The 13,450-nt window shown below is 45.3% G+C and overlaps 1 protein-coding gene and 1 long non-coding RNA gene across 4 annotated transcripts; both read right to left on the bottom strand.

The window, feature by feature from the left end:
- Positions 1–259: 259 nt before the first annotated feature.
- Positions 260–13,409, bottom strand: LOC144995125 (uncharacterized). 2 transcript variants are annotated; one of them, XM_078954570.1, is made up of 6 exons: positions 11,999–13,409; positions 11,674–11,868; positions 11,343–11,585; positions 4,352–4,610; positions 4,037–4,267; positions 260–3,943 (listed from the first exon to the last, which is right to left on the bottom strand). In XM_078954570.1, the coding sequence occupies exons 1-5, from the start codon at positions 12,179–12,181 to the stop codon at positions 4,251–4,253; spliced, it is 897 nt and encodes a 298-aa protein (XP_078810696.1). In that variant the 5' UTR covers positions 12,182–13,409; the 3' UTR covers positions 260–3,943; positions 4,037–4,250. The 2 variants fall into 2 exon arrangements, with proteins under 2 accessions (XP_078810696.1, XP_078810697.1); XM_078954571.1 differs by having other exon boundaries at positions 4,037–4,610; positions 11,999–12,809; positions 12,893–13,409.
- Positions 5,729–7,582, bottom strand: LOC144995128 (uncharacterized). 2 transcript variants are annotated; one of them, XR_013658759.1, is made up of 3 exons: positions 7,082–7,582; positions 6,489–6,997; positions 5,729–6,403 (listed from the first exon to the last, which is right to left on the bottom strand). It is a non-coding gene; the product is annotated as an uncharacterized LOC144995128 (long non-coding RNA). The 2 variants fall into 2 exon arrangements; XR_013658758.1 differs by having other exon boundaries at positions 5,729–6,672; positions 6,854–6,997.
- Positions 13,410–13,450: the final 41 nt, after the last annotated feature.

Raw genomic sequence — 13,450 nt, 5'->3', positions numbered from 1 at the left:
CATACAGAACCTTGTGCAAGTCATAAATGGCTGTGTTTCAGCTGACTATGAAATTGCACTATTTGGATTTGCAACAGTAAATTCACTTAATGGAAACAGAACAATTTTGGAAAAACTCCCAATAGAAAAAAGGTTTTTGAGCTTGGATGAGGTGATTTTTGAGGCGCACAGAAGTTGACTTTTTTGCAAAGCTGCAGTAATGTATTTGAATGAAATGAGTCACGTGACCAACAAGCGGACGGCTATGTGCTTCTTGGTAGGAACTGGCTGACTTGGGCACTGCACCCAGATGGTCAGCAAAGGTCCCACAGAATCACACAGCTCATCAAAAGTTGAGCGTGTCATGTGGAATTGTTGGATCCTCAGCTCCTCTGTAAAATCACCAACCACCATATTCCTGAAACTGACAGGTATTTACTCTTTGTTCATCAAGTACACTGGAATTCAAGGTATGTCTACACACGGAACACGCAAAGCAAAGTTGTATGTTCCCCTGTTAGGTGTCAGAATAGTTTAGGTGATTCACAACACTTAGTGGCAGTCATAGTGGTTGAAGCTATATGCTTGGGAGCACCGCTGCAGTTCTGGTTTGAGGCAATCGGTCTCTCTCTGGGCTGACGGTATCTAGGTGCATAAGTACCCGCCGCTTGCCTTTTTGTGGTTAGGGAAAGTCACTTAGCTTTGGATAGGCAGGTTAGAGGGGAAAATGGCATGCGTGTATTTTTTGGATGATGACTTTCATGTTTATTGAATGGAACCTGTTAAACTTTAAAAGGTAAATGAAACCTGTACACGTTGAAACAGACTTTACTTAAGACAATGACGTTAAATGAACATTATGATGATGAACAAAAGAAACCCAACTTATGTGTAAAGAAACAAAACACTTCGTAGACCATAACAAAAAGGAAGTTTATCAGAAAAACAAACTTCCTTATGTTTTAATTATGTTGTGATGTCCTCTCTGTTTGCATTTAACATGATCTTTTTTTAAAATAGCACCTGTGGTTTTTCTTTGTAGAAGAATTTAATAATTTGACCATTAAAAATATGCCTCGTCGGTAGACTTTTATCTACCGGCCAACTTGGCTGGTGAGACAGAAATTAGATTTGGCTTCTGGGGATGTGACTTCAAAATCAGGAGGATCAAACGGTTTCAGGCAGTAAAAATCTGTTTAGAGGCTGTGACCAAAGTGCTTTACAGAGAGCGTGTAGATGTTAAAATGCTGAAGCTAGTGGTAGTTTAGTAAACTCATGCTGCATTGTTCTACAGATATTTTTGCTGCTTGTTTTTAGTTGCACTTTGTGTTTGAGCCAATTTCCAAGTGAGCTGTTAAAACAAAATAGTTTTTGTCATGTGTAATTTTTGTTAAATAAAGTAAAAGCAGGGAGAGAAAAAAATCCATGGAGTCCAACATGGACAGAGGAGCATCCACTCCTTTTTGGAAACCATGGCAATAACCCCAGCATTAAGATGATTGTGTGAAAGTCCTTTGTTCCCTATTTGATCCTTAGTTTCTATCCAACACACACCGTTCCCACTTCAGACTTTTTTAGGATTGGTTCCTCTTTTTGGTTGTGAACCTTCTCAAACAGTTTTTAATTGTCCGAGGATTTTCTTTTTTCCTTTTTTTCCTTCTGGATAATGCAACATAATCCATAGTGGGTTCAGACTTGCAGCTGGTCATTTCTTCTTGTGGCCTCATGGTGTCTTGCTGAGCAACATTTTCCTCATCGTTAGTAGACACGTCCATCAGATTGACAGCAGTTGTGTCTTTGCATTTTTGATAGTAGACTATTCCATGTAAACTCATGTCATCCAGACTGGTCTCATCTGCTACAGAGATTTGACTGTCGTTTGCTTTAAGAATGACATCATCTTTGAAAACGTAGGTGTGAAAGTGATTTATTTTGTGGCAAATGACAGAGGACAGGTTGAATTGTTCCTTCTTCCCATTGATTGGAACATAGATGGAACCATCTGGTGTCACTCGTTCCCTGACTGCAGATTGTCTTGGCACACACAAGGGAAATATGTCACAATCATCAAAAGAGATTCCAGTTTCCACATTTGACGAGCAAAACTGACAATTCATGTTGGAACAGATATTTTTAGTGTTGCTGGCAAGAAGTGAGGTGATGGAATCTGTGTTTCCTGGTTGCGGTGGAAGGTAGAACATGTTACCCATATCATTGACCCACATGGGATGTTCTGGCACCTGTAACATCTACTTTCTTGATGCATGTGGAGATTTGCTTGGACTCCACAGTCTTTCTTTCTTTCAGCCAGCACAACAGAGGATTGATGAAGTCAGCAATGTCATTTTGTTCTAATTATTCTAAATGCGGTGACATGAGCTTACTCTAGTAAATCGACTCCCACTTCGGATGGAGAAAACCGCTCCTGGATTTTGGACTGCATTCAGAAACAACTGGGAAGTGACGGCATCGTTGATATGGCAACCATGACTTCTGAGTCCAGTGATAATAGAAAAATAGCAGTTAAATCAGCTGAGACATCAATGTGTCCAACCTGAGCTTTGAATGTGTCTGTTCTGTTACTCACACTCTATGCAGGGCCCCAGACTCACTTTTTTCACTAGGAGCACTGTGGCCCCCAACTGAAAATTTTAGGGGCACAACCAGAAGATTTAGGGGCGCATACCGTAAATCAACATGCTAACCAAATCTACTAATTTCCACTGTATTACTAATAAATACTTTAATAATAGATGCAGAAATGACAATGTGCTGTTTAAAATTCAGTGTCACATTTTATTCTGCACTTTTGAAGATGTAGCAACAAGGTAAACTGACAGCACCATCGCTGTCATGACAGTACAAATAGTAAGCAAAATACCATACATTCAGAATAAAAAAGTGCTTAGTAACAAGTGATTAGTAACCTTTCGGTCATTTCACAGTTACAAACAATACTTAAATGTATTTAAACATTAGGGGCACTGGCCAATAACATTCCACTAGAACATGTAGGTCTAAACAACTTGAGCCTTTACTCACTCCCCCTTAGAGCAGATCCTCCTATCGGCAAACTTTGTGTTCCCCGCAGTTCTGGGGTAGCTGCTGCAGTATTCGCAATTCATATAGTTCGACTGCTTATGGTACCTCAGCCAGCTGAATTCTTTCAGCCAGTCTTCTCGAAAATGGTGAGTGCAGGCTTTTTCCACCACAGACAGAGAACGGCGACCAGAGACAAAGGATGTAAATCTAAAACATAAGATGTTAAATGTCAGTTTATTAGAACACAAGCAGACGCACTGCAGTGAACAGCTTTGAGACTGAAACATTCTACCTCTGTGCAGATTTGGCTGCCAGGCCTGATGAAACAGATGCAGAGCTGCTGCTGCTGGGAGAGGTGGTAGTTGCAGCAGCAGCTTTCTGTCTGTCTCTGGCCTTCACAAGGCGTACGGTGTTCTCCATCTGTCCATCCATCAAAACGAAATAACACAAGCTTTGCAACAAAAAATATTTATGTGTGAAATAAAAAAATATAGATATATTTTTGAAGGCCTTCATTGTTCCTGTTCCCATTTCATCTGTTCCCTCCGCTCCTCCACACTTTTCCCGCCCACAGTTACGGAGTACGACAGCCCAGACATGCGTGTGTGGCCAGTGTCTAGCCTTTTGGGCTGGCCACACTTTCTGCAGGTGTACTGCACAACCTGTCGGCGGACTTTGGTGGCTGCTGGAAGGCCTTCCTCTGGTGCTTCTGCTTCTGCCGGTTTCCTACTTTTAAAAGCGGTGGTCCTGGGCACACACTCAGAAGGAGGAGGTGATGGTGGAGGAGGAGCTTCAGGGTCGAGCTGGTTCAGCCCCGGATGGTGTTGCTGACAGAAGCATCTTCTCCTCTGGCAGCTTGTAGTTGTAGGGCTGTCCCTGTCCCACCTGAAGCAAGGACAGCCCTTTAGCTGCAGGGAAACGGCTGGAGCAGCAGGAGAAGACAGAGAGAGGCTGGTACTGGGATGCTGGGATAGTTGGAAAAGATACACCAGACTGCAGAAGTTGGAGCTCTCACCACTGTGACAGGGTTGAAACAGCTGAAGTCCAGTTTCAGCCATGAGCCTGGGGCTCCCCAGAACGGCCTCCCTGATGGCCACATAGTCCCCCAAGACCAGGGACCAACGGGTCTTCAGAACCCCCCCGGTTCTGGTAGCTGACGGGTGGAGGCGGCAGAGCTGGCTGCAAATGGCTTCCACCAGGCGGCTGGCATCAGTTTGCAGGACCAGAGTTCAGTCCCAGAAAGCCGCTGGAGTCATGTGGAAGAAATGACAGCATGAAAAAAAGGGAGTAGATTTCAAAGTAAACTAAGACTTCTAGAAACCAATCGTACCGTTGGAGACTCTCCTTCCCAGGACAGGAAGAGTTATTCCTCTTTGCGGCCTTGAAGCGCCCTTTGGGCTGTCTGTCCCGATGCCTGCAGGGTAGACGACCCGCTGTTTGTCACAGTCTGGGAGGCGTTTCCAGAGTGTGATGATTCTGTCCACCCTGCTGTTGAAGATTGCAGGCAGACTCCTGATCTCCACCAGGACCTTGGCCAGCTTCAGGACATACTGGTATCCTGACTGACCATCAGGACCCTGGACCTCTTCCTGAGACAGAAGCAAATGGACAATTGGCAAATGCAAAGCACAGAAATTCTACTAAAGTACACAACTTCACAAAGTTTTATGGAGCACTCGACCTGTAGATTTTACCTCAGAGTCTGAGGAGAGATGCTGACCAGAAGACTGCGAGGAACCGGGACGGACATCCTCTTTGGTGGTGGTGGAGGGGAATGGATGGCTCCCAGACCTACTGGTGTCAGCTGGGCCACCTGACCGGGCTGCTGTGTCAGAGGAGATGATGACTGGCCCAGAGATGGTGGCGTCTTCATCCTCCTCGATGCCCTCATCCTCCTCTTGGAGAGCAGTGACAGCAGCAGCCTCGTCCGGAGCATCAGGGTCCAGGCTGACATCCTCAAGCACGCTGCCCGTCTGCTGGTACAGGTACTCCACCCCGATGAGCTCCCCTGCAGTGACGACAGAGAGCTCAGGTCATTTTTGTAGGTTGATATGCAGTCAGATCAACACCTGTGATCACTTTTAGTTATTATTCACCTGTGTACGCAGCAGGTTTGGTGAAATCCTTAACCATCTGAAGACCAAGCACCCTTTGGCTCTTCTGGTTAGGGCGTGCTTGAGGTGGCCACTGTAGGAGTGGAGAGGCGACAGATGTTCCTCAGCTGCAGTCGGAAGTGCAGCAGCTGCTGCTCGGTCCTCGTTCCACCTCACCAGTCCATCTATCAGGAACGCCTGGAAGTATTTAGAGCTAACAGACATCCCTGAGGGAACCGTGCAAACATCAGCGGTTAAGTTTAGAAATTGCTAATAATGGCTAAGCTTCCACATTTACCCCATCAAACAGAACAGCATCTGCAGTTACCTGGGATGAACCGCTGGAGGTGGAGGTGGAAGGACTCCAGAGAGGTGGAGCCTCTCGCACAGCGATAAACTGGCAGGCTGACCCCGCCCTTGGTAGCCTGCCAGTCTCGGTGTAGAGCTGCACCCCCGGCCAGTCCTGGATGCAGCTAAGGTGCCGCCTCTGTGTGCTCCAGATCTCCTCCATGCGGAGAGCATCCAGCAACAGACAAAACAAACGTTGAGAGACCTTTAGGACTGAACTGTGTCAGCAGTAGTGCAAACATAGTGAATCTGAGTTGGTACCCAAAACAAGGCAGATGTCTTGGACACGCCGTCTCTGCTGCAGCAGTCGTGATCCACGTAGATGAGCTGGGGGGAGGACCTTGGCGAGTCGATACCTCCTCATCAGCCCGCAGAAGGTAAAGAGGTTGATTACATGAAAAGTTAATATTCGGCTCTTAATGAAAGACGGATGCTGAAAGCAGAAAGAAGTGATGTTGAACTGCTGATCATCTAGTAGTTATGATGAAGCTGAAGTGGGTTGTGAGTGAGAAGCAGCACTTAGACCCAGGCAAAGTTTCAACCAAACACAAACTTACTGTTCTGTTTCCAGTTCATCTCCCATCAGATAATTATTTTAAAATAGAAAAAAACAGCAGTTAACATCAGCTGACACATCAACGTGTCCAACCTGACCTCTGAATGTGTCTGTTCTGTTACTCACACTCTATGTCAACTACAGCGCTGACCAGCTCTTCATCATTAGGCTCCACAAAAGTTTTGGATGAAACAGCAGGTGTAGAGGAGGCTGAAAACACCACCATACCTCATAAATTAACTGATCACATGACGAGATCTACACTCTACTCTGACTGTTCATTTCTAATGTACCTGGAAATGCAGGTCTGCCCACAATCTGCTTCACTTTAACCTGCATTTCCACCACAGACAGAGAACGGCGACCAGAGACAAAGGATGTGAATCTAAAAAATAAGATGTTAAATGTCAATTTATTAGAACACAAGCAGACACACTGCAGGGAACAGCTTTGAGACTGAAACATTCTACCTCTGTGCAGATTTGGCTGCCAGGCCTGAAGGAACTGATGCAGAGCTGCTGCTGCTGCTGGGAGAGGTGGTAGTTGCAGCAGCAGATGCAGCAGCAGCTTTCTGTCTGTCTCTGGCCTTGATGAAGCGTACGGCGTTCTCCATCTGTGTTCCTGGAGCAGGAGCCTTCCTCCGCAAGTAGTTGACTACCCAGATAAGAAACAAATAAAGTAGAAACTACAGTGTGGGGACACAGGTGCAACATCAAAAAATGCTGTTCTCCATGTTCTCATAATCTAGTGTTATTGTCAGTTAAAGCTAAAATTTCCCATCTGTTCATATGATGACAAACTGTATTACAACATATGATCCTCTGTGATTAAGTACCGGATCTTCTTTGGGTCCTCTGGCCGCTTGTGGTCGTAGGGCTGTCCCTGTCCCACCTGAACCAATGACAGCCTTTTAGCTGCATTGGTTCAGGAGCAGCCAGAGAGCACAGGCCTCTACCATTTTTTTGGCCGACAGGACAACCTGGAGAAGACAGAGAGACGCTGGTACCGGGATTCTGGGAGAGTTGGACAAGATACACCAGACTGTAGTAGTTGGAGCTCTCACCACTGTGACAGGGTCCTCTGGTTCAGCTGAAACAGCTGAAGTCCAGTCTGAGCCATCAGCCTGGGGCTCCCGAGAACGGCCTCCCTGATGGCCACGTAGTCCCCCAAGACCAGGGACCAATGTGTCTTCAGAACCCCCCTGGTTCTGGTAGCTGATAGGTGGAGGCAGCAGTGCATTGATTTCACGTTAAATAAAAGGAAAAATAACACTTGCGTCTGATCGTGAAGACGGCATCCGTGACAGTAAAAGGAGAGGGCGGGATCGAGGAATTGCAACAAATGCTGCCATCTGATTGGTCGCGAAGTTGGAACAATCGGAACATTTGAATCAGAGAAAATGGGGTTCACGGAGGGACCGCGGATGTTGCTCATTCTTCTCTGTGGGAGGAAGAGGGGAGAAGGGGTTTTTCTTGGGGGAAGAGGTGCAAAGGGGGGCCTCTTGCTGCCGTGCACGAGGTTGTGAGTTCGAGCCCGGCCTTGGGCAATCACAACAAACATCCTGGAAATTGTGTCTCTTTACAGAAAAATCTGTAAAATAATCACAAAGGTGTTGGAAATGATTTCAGTGGTGAAAAAGTGTCATTGTGTGAATTAAAGGGACACATGATGTAACTCTGATGGTGACAGGTGTTGGATTGAGCTGCTTTGTCTGACCTAAGACACAATCAGAGCCTCGTTTGGAACAGAGAAAATGGGGTTCACGGAGGCGCAAGGATGACACGCAAATTCATGAAGCGTTCCTCATTTTCTCTTTTAAAAACCAATTTCACCTATCTGTGTGTCGTTTTATTAAAAATAGCCCTAAAAATGAACCATCCAGCTAATATCGGACAATTTCTAATAGAGTTCATGGTAAAAGTTTCAGGAAAACTCACAGCAGACAAAATTATAGATGTCAATTAAAGCCGTAGGCGGCATTGTATGGCCCGTAGGCGCTACCCCCCTCTACGCACCACCTCCGCTATCGCTGCCCACCTCCATGCAGCTCAGCCGCCCAAAAAATGCATATACTGACCATGCTCACTATGGTAGTTATGCTAATATGGCTAAAAGTGCTAGCTTAGCGATCAGCGTCATCAGTTTACCCAGAAAAACACATTGTGTAAAATGCTAATTATGCTAACTATAGTAGCAATGCTAATGTAGCTAAAAGTGCTAGCATTACGATCAGCATCATTAAGACTCAGAAAAACGCATTGCTTAAGATGCTAATTATGCTAACTATGAAAGTTATTGCTAATATGGCTAAAAGTGCTAGCTTAGCGATCAGCATCATCAACTCACTCAGTAAAACCCATTGCTCCATTAGTAAGAGCTACATAACGTAGTTGATAGAAAATCCACATTTTTTTCAAAATGCCGGCTTTTCTCTTGATTCTATCTCCATAGCAACCATTTTATGTTTTGGTTGCCAGGGGATAATGAACAGATCGACGTCCGTTTCAGACGAATCAGAAAAAGTAAACTTTTGAACACTATCTGTTTTGTGTGCATGTTGACATGTGGGCTTTTTTGCGGCTAGCAGGTGTGTTGATAACATTTGAGTGTGTGGACAGGCCCCGCCCTTTTTGTACTACATTTGAACCTTACCGTAATGATAAACAACCAGTAAACTTGTTGCTTTATGCTGCTTCATTGTCTTATCCTCCCCCCTCCTATTATCACCCTCTTACCCCCCCCCCCCCCCCCATCTCTCTAACATCCCTCTCTCTTCTTCCCTTCTTTCCTTTTCCGTCCGGTCCAATACCAAAGATTTTCAAAGACGGTTGAAATTATAAAGTTTGGCCTCAATTACAAAAGGGGTTTATTCAGACATCCCTTTGGTTTGTCTGAAGATTAATAACCCCTCTTGTTAAAATAAAATATGTCCAACACAAGAGGCCGTCAGCTCTCATCTGTCTGCCCAGCTGTTGGACAGGACAAGTTAAAAAAAAAAAAAAAAAGAAAGTAAACTTTTGGATTTCCTTAGCAACAGATGTTTTTTGCTAACCACGCCCACATTCCTTATATGGCCATATCCAGTTTTCTTCATTATGTTCAGTGCCAGCCATGGATGCATGCATTCAAATTTCACAGCATTCCTTTGAAAAACATAAGAGTTATAACAGTGCGCCACATTTGCTAGCTTGCCTCATGGTGTCTTGCTGAGCAACATTTTCCTCATCGTTAGTAGACACGTCCATCAGATTGACAGCAGTTGTGTCTTTGCATTTTTGATAGTAGACTATTCCATGTAAACTCATGTCATCCAGACTGGTCTCATCTGCTACAGAGATTTGACTGTCGTTTGCTTTAAGAATGACATCATCTTTGAAAACGTAGGTGTGAAAGTGATTTATTTTGTGGCAAATGACAGAGGACAGGTTGAATTGTTCCTTCTTCCCATTGATTGGAACATAGATGGAACCATCTGGTGTCACTCGTTCCCTGACTGCAGATTGTCTTGGCACATGCAAGGGAAATATGTCACAATCATCAAAAGAGATTCCAGTTTCCACATTTGACGAGCAAAACTGACAATTCATGTTGGAACAGATATTTTTAGTGTTGCTGGCAAGAAGTGAGGTGATGGAATCTGTGTTTCCTGGTTGCGGTGGAAGGTAGAACATGTTACCCATATCATTGACCCACATGGGATGTTCTGGCACCTGTAACATCTACTTTCTTGATGCATGTGGAGATTTGCTTGGACTCCACAGTCTTTCTTTCTTTCAGCCAGCACAACAGAGGATTGATGAAGTCAGCAATGTCATTTTGTTCTAATTATTCTAAATGCGGTGACATGAGCTTACTCTAGTAAATCGACTCCCACTTCGGATGGAGAAAACCGCTCCTGGATTTTGGACTGCATTCAGAAACAACTGGGAAGTGACGGCATCGTTGATATGGCAACCATGACTTCTGAGTCCAGTGATAATAGAAAAATAGCAGTTAAATCAGCTGAGACATCAATGTGTCCAACCTGAGCTTTGAATGTGTCTGTTCTGTTACTCACACTCTATGCAGGGCCCCAGACTCACTTTTTTCACTAGGAGCACTGTGGCCCCCAACTGAAAATTTTAGGGGCACAACCAGAAGATTTAGGGGCGCATACCGTAAATCAACATGCTAACCAAATCTACTAATTTCCACTGTATTACTAATAAATACTTTAATAATAGATGCAGAAATGACAATGTGCTGTTTAAAATTCAGTGTCACATTTTATTCTGCACTTTTGAAGATGTAGCAACAAGGTAAACTGACAGCACCATCGCTGTCATGACAGTACAAATAGTAAGCAAAATACCATACATTCAGAATAAAAAAGTGCTTAGTAACAAGTGATTAGTAACCTTTCGGTCATTTCACAGTTACAAACAATACTTAAATGTATTTAAACATTAGGGGCACTGGCCAATAACATTCCACTAGAACATGTAGGTCTAAACAACTTGAGCCTTTACTCACTCCCCCTTAGAGCAGATCCTCCTATCGGCAAACTTTGTGTTCCCCGCAGTTCTCGGGTAGCTGCTGCAGTATTCGCAATTCATATAGTTCGACTGCTTATGGTACCTCAGCCAGCTGAATTCTTTCAGCCAGTCTTCTCGAAAATGGTGAGTGCAGGCTTTTTCCACCACAGACAGAGAACGGCGACCAGAGACAAAGGATGTAAATCTAAAACATAAGATGTTAAATGTCAGTTTATTAGAACACAAGCAGACGCACTGCAGTGAAGAGCTTTGAGACTGAAACATTCTACCTCTGTGCAGATTTGGCTGCCAGGCCTGATGAAACAGATGCAGAGCTGCTGCTGCTGGGAGAGGTGGTAGTTGCAGCAGCAGCTTTCTGTCTGTCTCTGGCCTTCACAAGGCGTACGGTGTTCTCCATCTGTCCATCCATCAAAACGAAATAACACAAGCTTTGCAACAAAAAATATTTGTTTGTGAAATAAAAAAATATAGATATATTTTTGAAGGCCTTCATTGTTCCTGTTCCCATTTCATCTGTTCCCTCCGCTCCTCCACACTTTTCCCGCCCACAGTTGCGCAGTACGACAGCCCAGACATGCGTGTGTGGCCAGTGTCTAGCCTTTTGGGCTGGCCACACTTTCTGCAGGTGTACTGCACAACCTGTCGGTGGACTTTGGTGGCTGGTGGAAGGCCGTCCTCTGGTGCTTCTGCTTCTGCCGCTTTCCTACTTTTAAAAGCGGTGGCACAGAAATTCTACTAAAGTACACAACTTCACAAAGTTTTATGGAGCACTCGACCTGTAGATTTTACCTCAGAGTCTGAGGAAGGATGCTGACCAGAATTCTGCGTAGTACCGGGACGGACATCCTCTTCAGTGGTGGTGGTGGGGGATGGATGGCTCCCAGACCTGATGGTGCCAGCTGGGTCACCTGACCGGGCTGCTGCGTCAGAGGAGATGATGAGCAGCCTCGTCCGGAGCATCAGGGTCCAGGCTGACATCCTCAAGCACGCTGCCCGTCTGCTGGTACAGGTACTCCACCCCGATGAGCTCCCCTGCAGTGACGACAGAGAGCTCAGGTCATTTTTGTAGGTTGATATGAAGTCAGAGCTTCACCTGTGATCACTTTTTGTTATTATTCACCTGTGTACGCAGCAGGTTTGGTGAAATCCTTAACCATCTGAAGACCAAGCACCCTTTGGCTCTTCTGGTTAGGGCGTGCTTGAGGTGGCCACTGTAGGAGTGGAGAGGCGACAGATGTTCCTCAGCTGCAGCCGGAGGTGCAGCAGCTGCTGCTCGGTCCTCGTTCCACCTCACCAGTCCATCTATCAGGAACGCCTGGAAGTATTTAAAGCTGGCAGACGTCCCTGAGGGAACCGTGTAAACATCAGCGGTTAAGTTTAGAAATTGCTAATAATGTCTAAGGTTCCACATTTACTCCGTCAAACTGATCGGCATCTGCAGTTACCTGGGATAAACGGCTGGAGGTGGAGGTGGAAGGACTCCAGAGAGGTGGAGCCTCTCGCACAGCGATAAACTGGCAGGCTGACCCCGCCCTTGGTAGCCTGCCAGTCTCGGTGTAGAGCTGCACCCCCGGCAAGTCCTGGATGCAGCTAAGGTGCCGCTCCTGGGTGCTCCAGATCTCCTCCATGCGGAGAGCATCCAGCAACAGACAAAACAAACGTTGAGAGACCTTTAGGACTGAACTGTGTCAGCAGTAGTGCAAACATAGTGAATCTGAGTTGGTACCCAAAACAAGGCAGATGTCTTGGACACGCCGTCTCTGCCGCAGCAGCAGTCGTGATCCACGTAGATGAGCTGGGGGGTGAGGACTTTGGCGAGTCGATACCTCCTCATTAGCCCGCAGAAGGTAAAGAGGTTGATTACATGAAAAGTTAATATTCGGCTCTTAATGAAAGACGGATGCTGAAAGCAGAAAGAAGTGATTAAATAGGTGAGAGAGTGATGTTGAACTGCTGATCATCTAGTAGTCATGATGAAGCTGAAGTGGGTTGTGAGTGAGAAGCAGCACTTAGACCCAGGCAAAGTTTCAACCAAACACAAACTTACTGTTCTGTTTCCAGTTCATCTCCCATCAGATAATTATTTTAAAATAGAAAAAAACAGCAGTTAACATCAGCTGACACATCAACGTGTCCAACCTGACCTCTGAATGTGTCTGTTCTGTTACTCACACTCTATGTCAACTACAGCGCTGACCAGCTCTTCATCATTAGGCTCCACAAAAGTTTTGGATGAAACAGCAGGTGTAGAGGAGGCTGAAAACACCACAATACCACATAAATTAACTGATCACATGACGAGATCTACACTCTACTGTGACTGTTCATTTCTAATGTACCTGGAAATGCAGGTCTGCCCACAAGCTGCTTCACTTTTACCTGCATTTCCACCACAGACAGAGAACGGCGACCAGAGACAAAGGATGTAAATCTAAAAAATAAGATGTTAAATGTCAATTTATTAGAACACAAGCAGACACACTGCAGGGAACAGCTTTGAGACTGAAACATTCTACCTCTGTGCAGATTTGGCTGCCAGGCCTGAAGGAACTGATGCAGAGCTGCTGCTGCTGCTGGGAGAGGTGGTAGTTGCAGCAGCAGATGCAGCAGCAGCTTTCTGTCTGTCTCTGGCCTTGATGAAGCGTACAGCGTTCTCCATCTGTGTTCCTGGAGCAGGAGCCTTCCTCCGCAAGTAGTTGACTACCCAGATAAGAAACAAATAAAGTAGAAACTACAGTGTGGGGACACAGGTGCAACATCCAAAAATGCTGTTCTCCATGTTCTCGTAATCTAGTGTTATTGTCAGTTAAAGCTAAAATTTCCCATCTGTTCATTGGATGACAAACTGTATTACAACATGTGATCCTCTGTGAATAAGTACCAGATCTTCTTTGGGT

This window comes from Oryzias latipes, chromosome 11 (assembly GCF_053564925.1).
Source record: "Oryzias latipes strain Hd-rR chromosome 11, Olatipes_Hd-rR_3.1".
Lineage (NCBI taxonomy): Eukaryota > Metazoa > Chordata > Actinopteri > Beloniformes > Adrianichthyidae > Oryzias > Oryzias latipes.
This window is presented reverse-complemented; position numbering and strand designations above follow the sequence as displayed.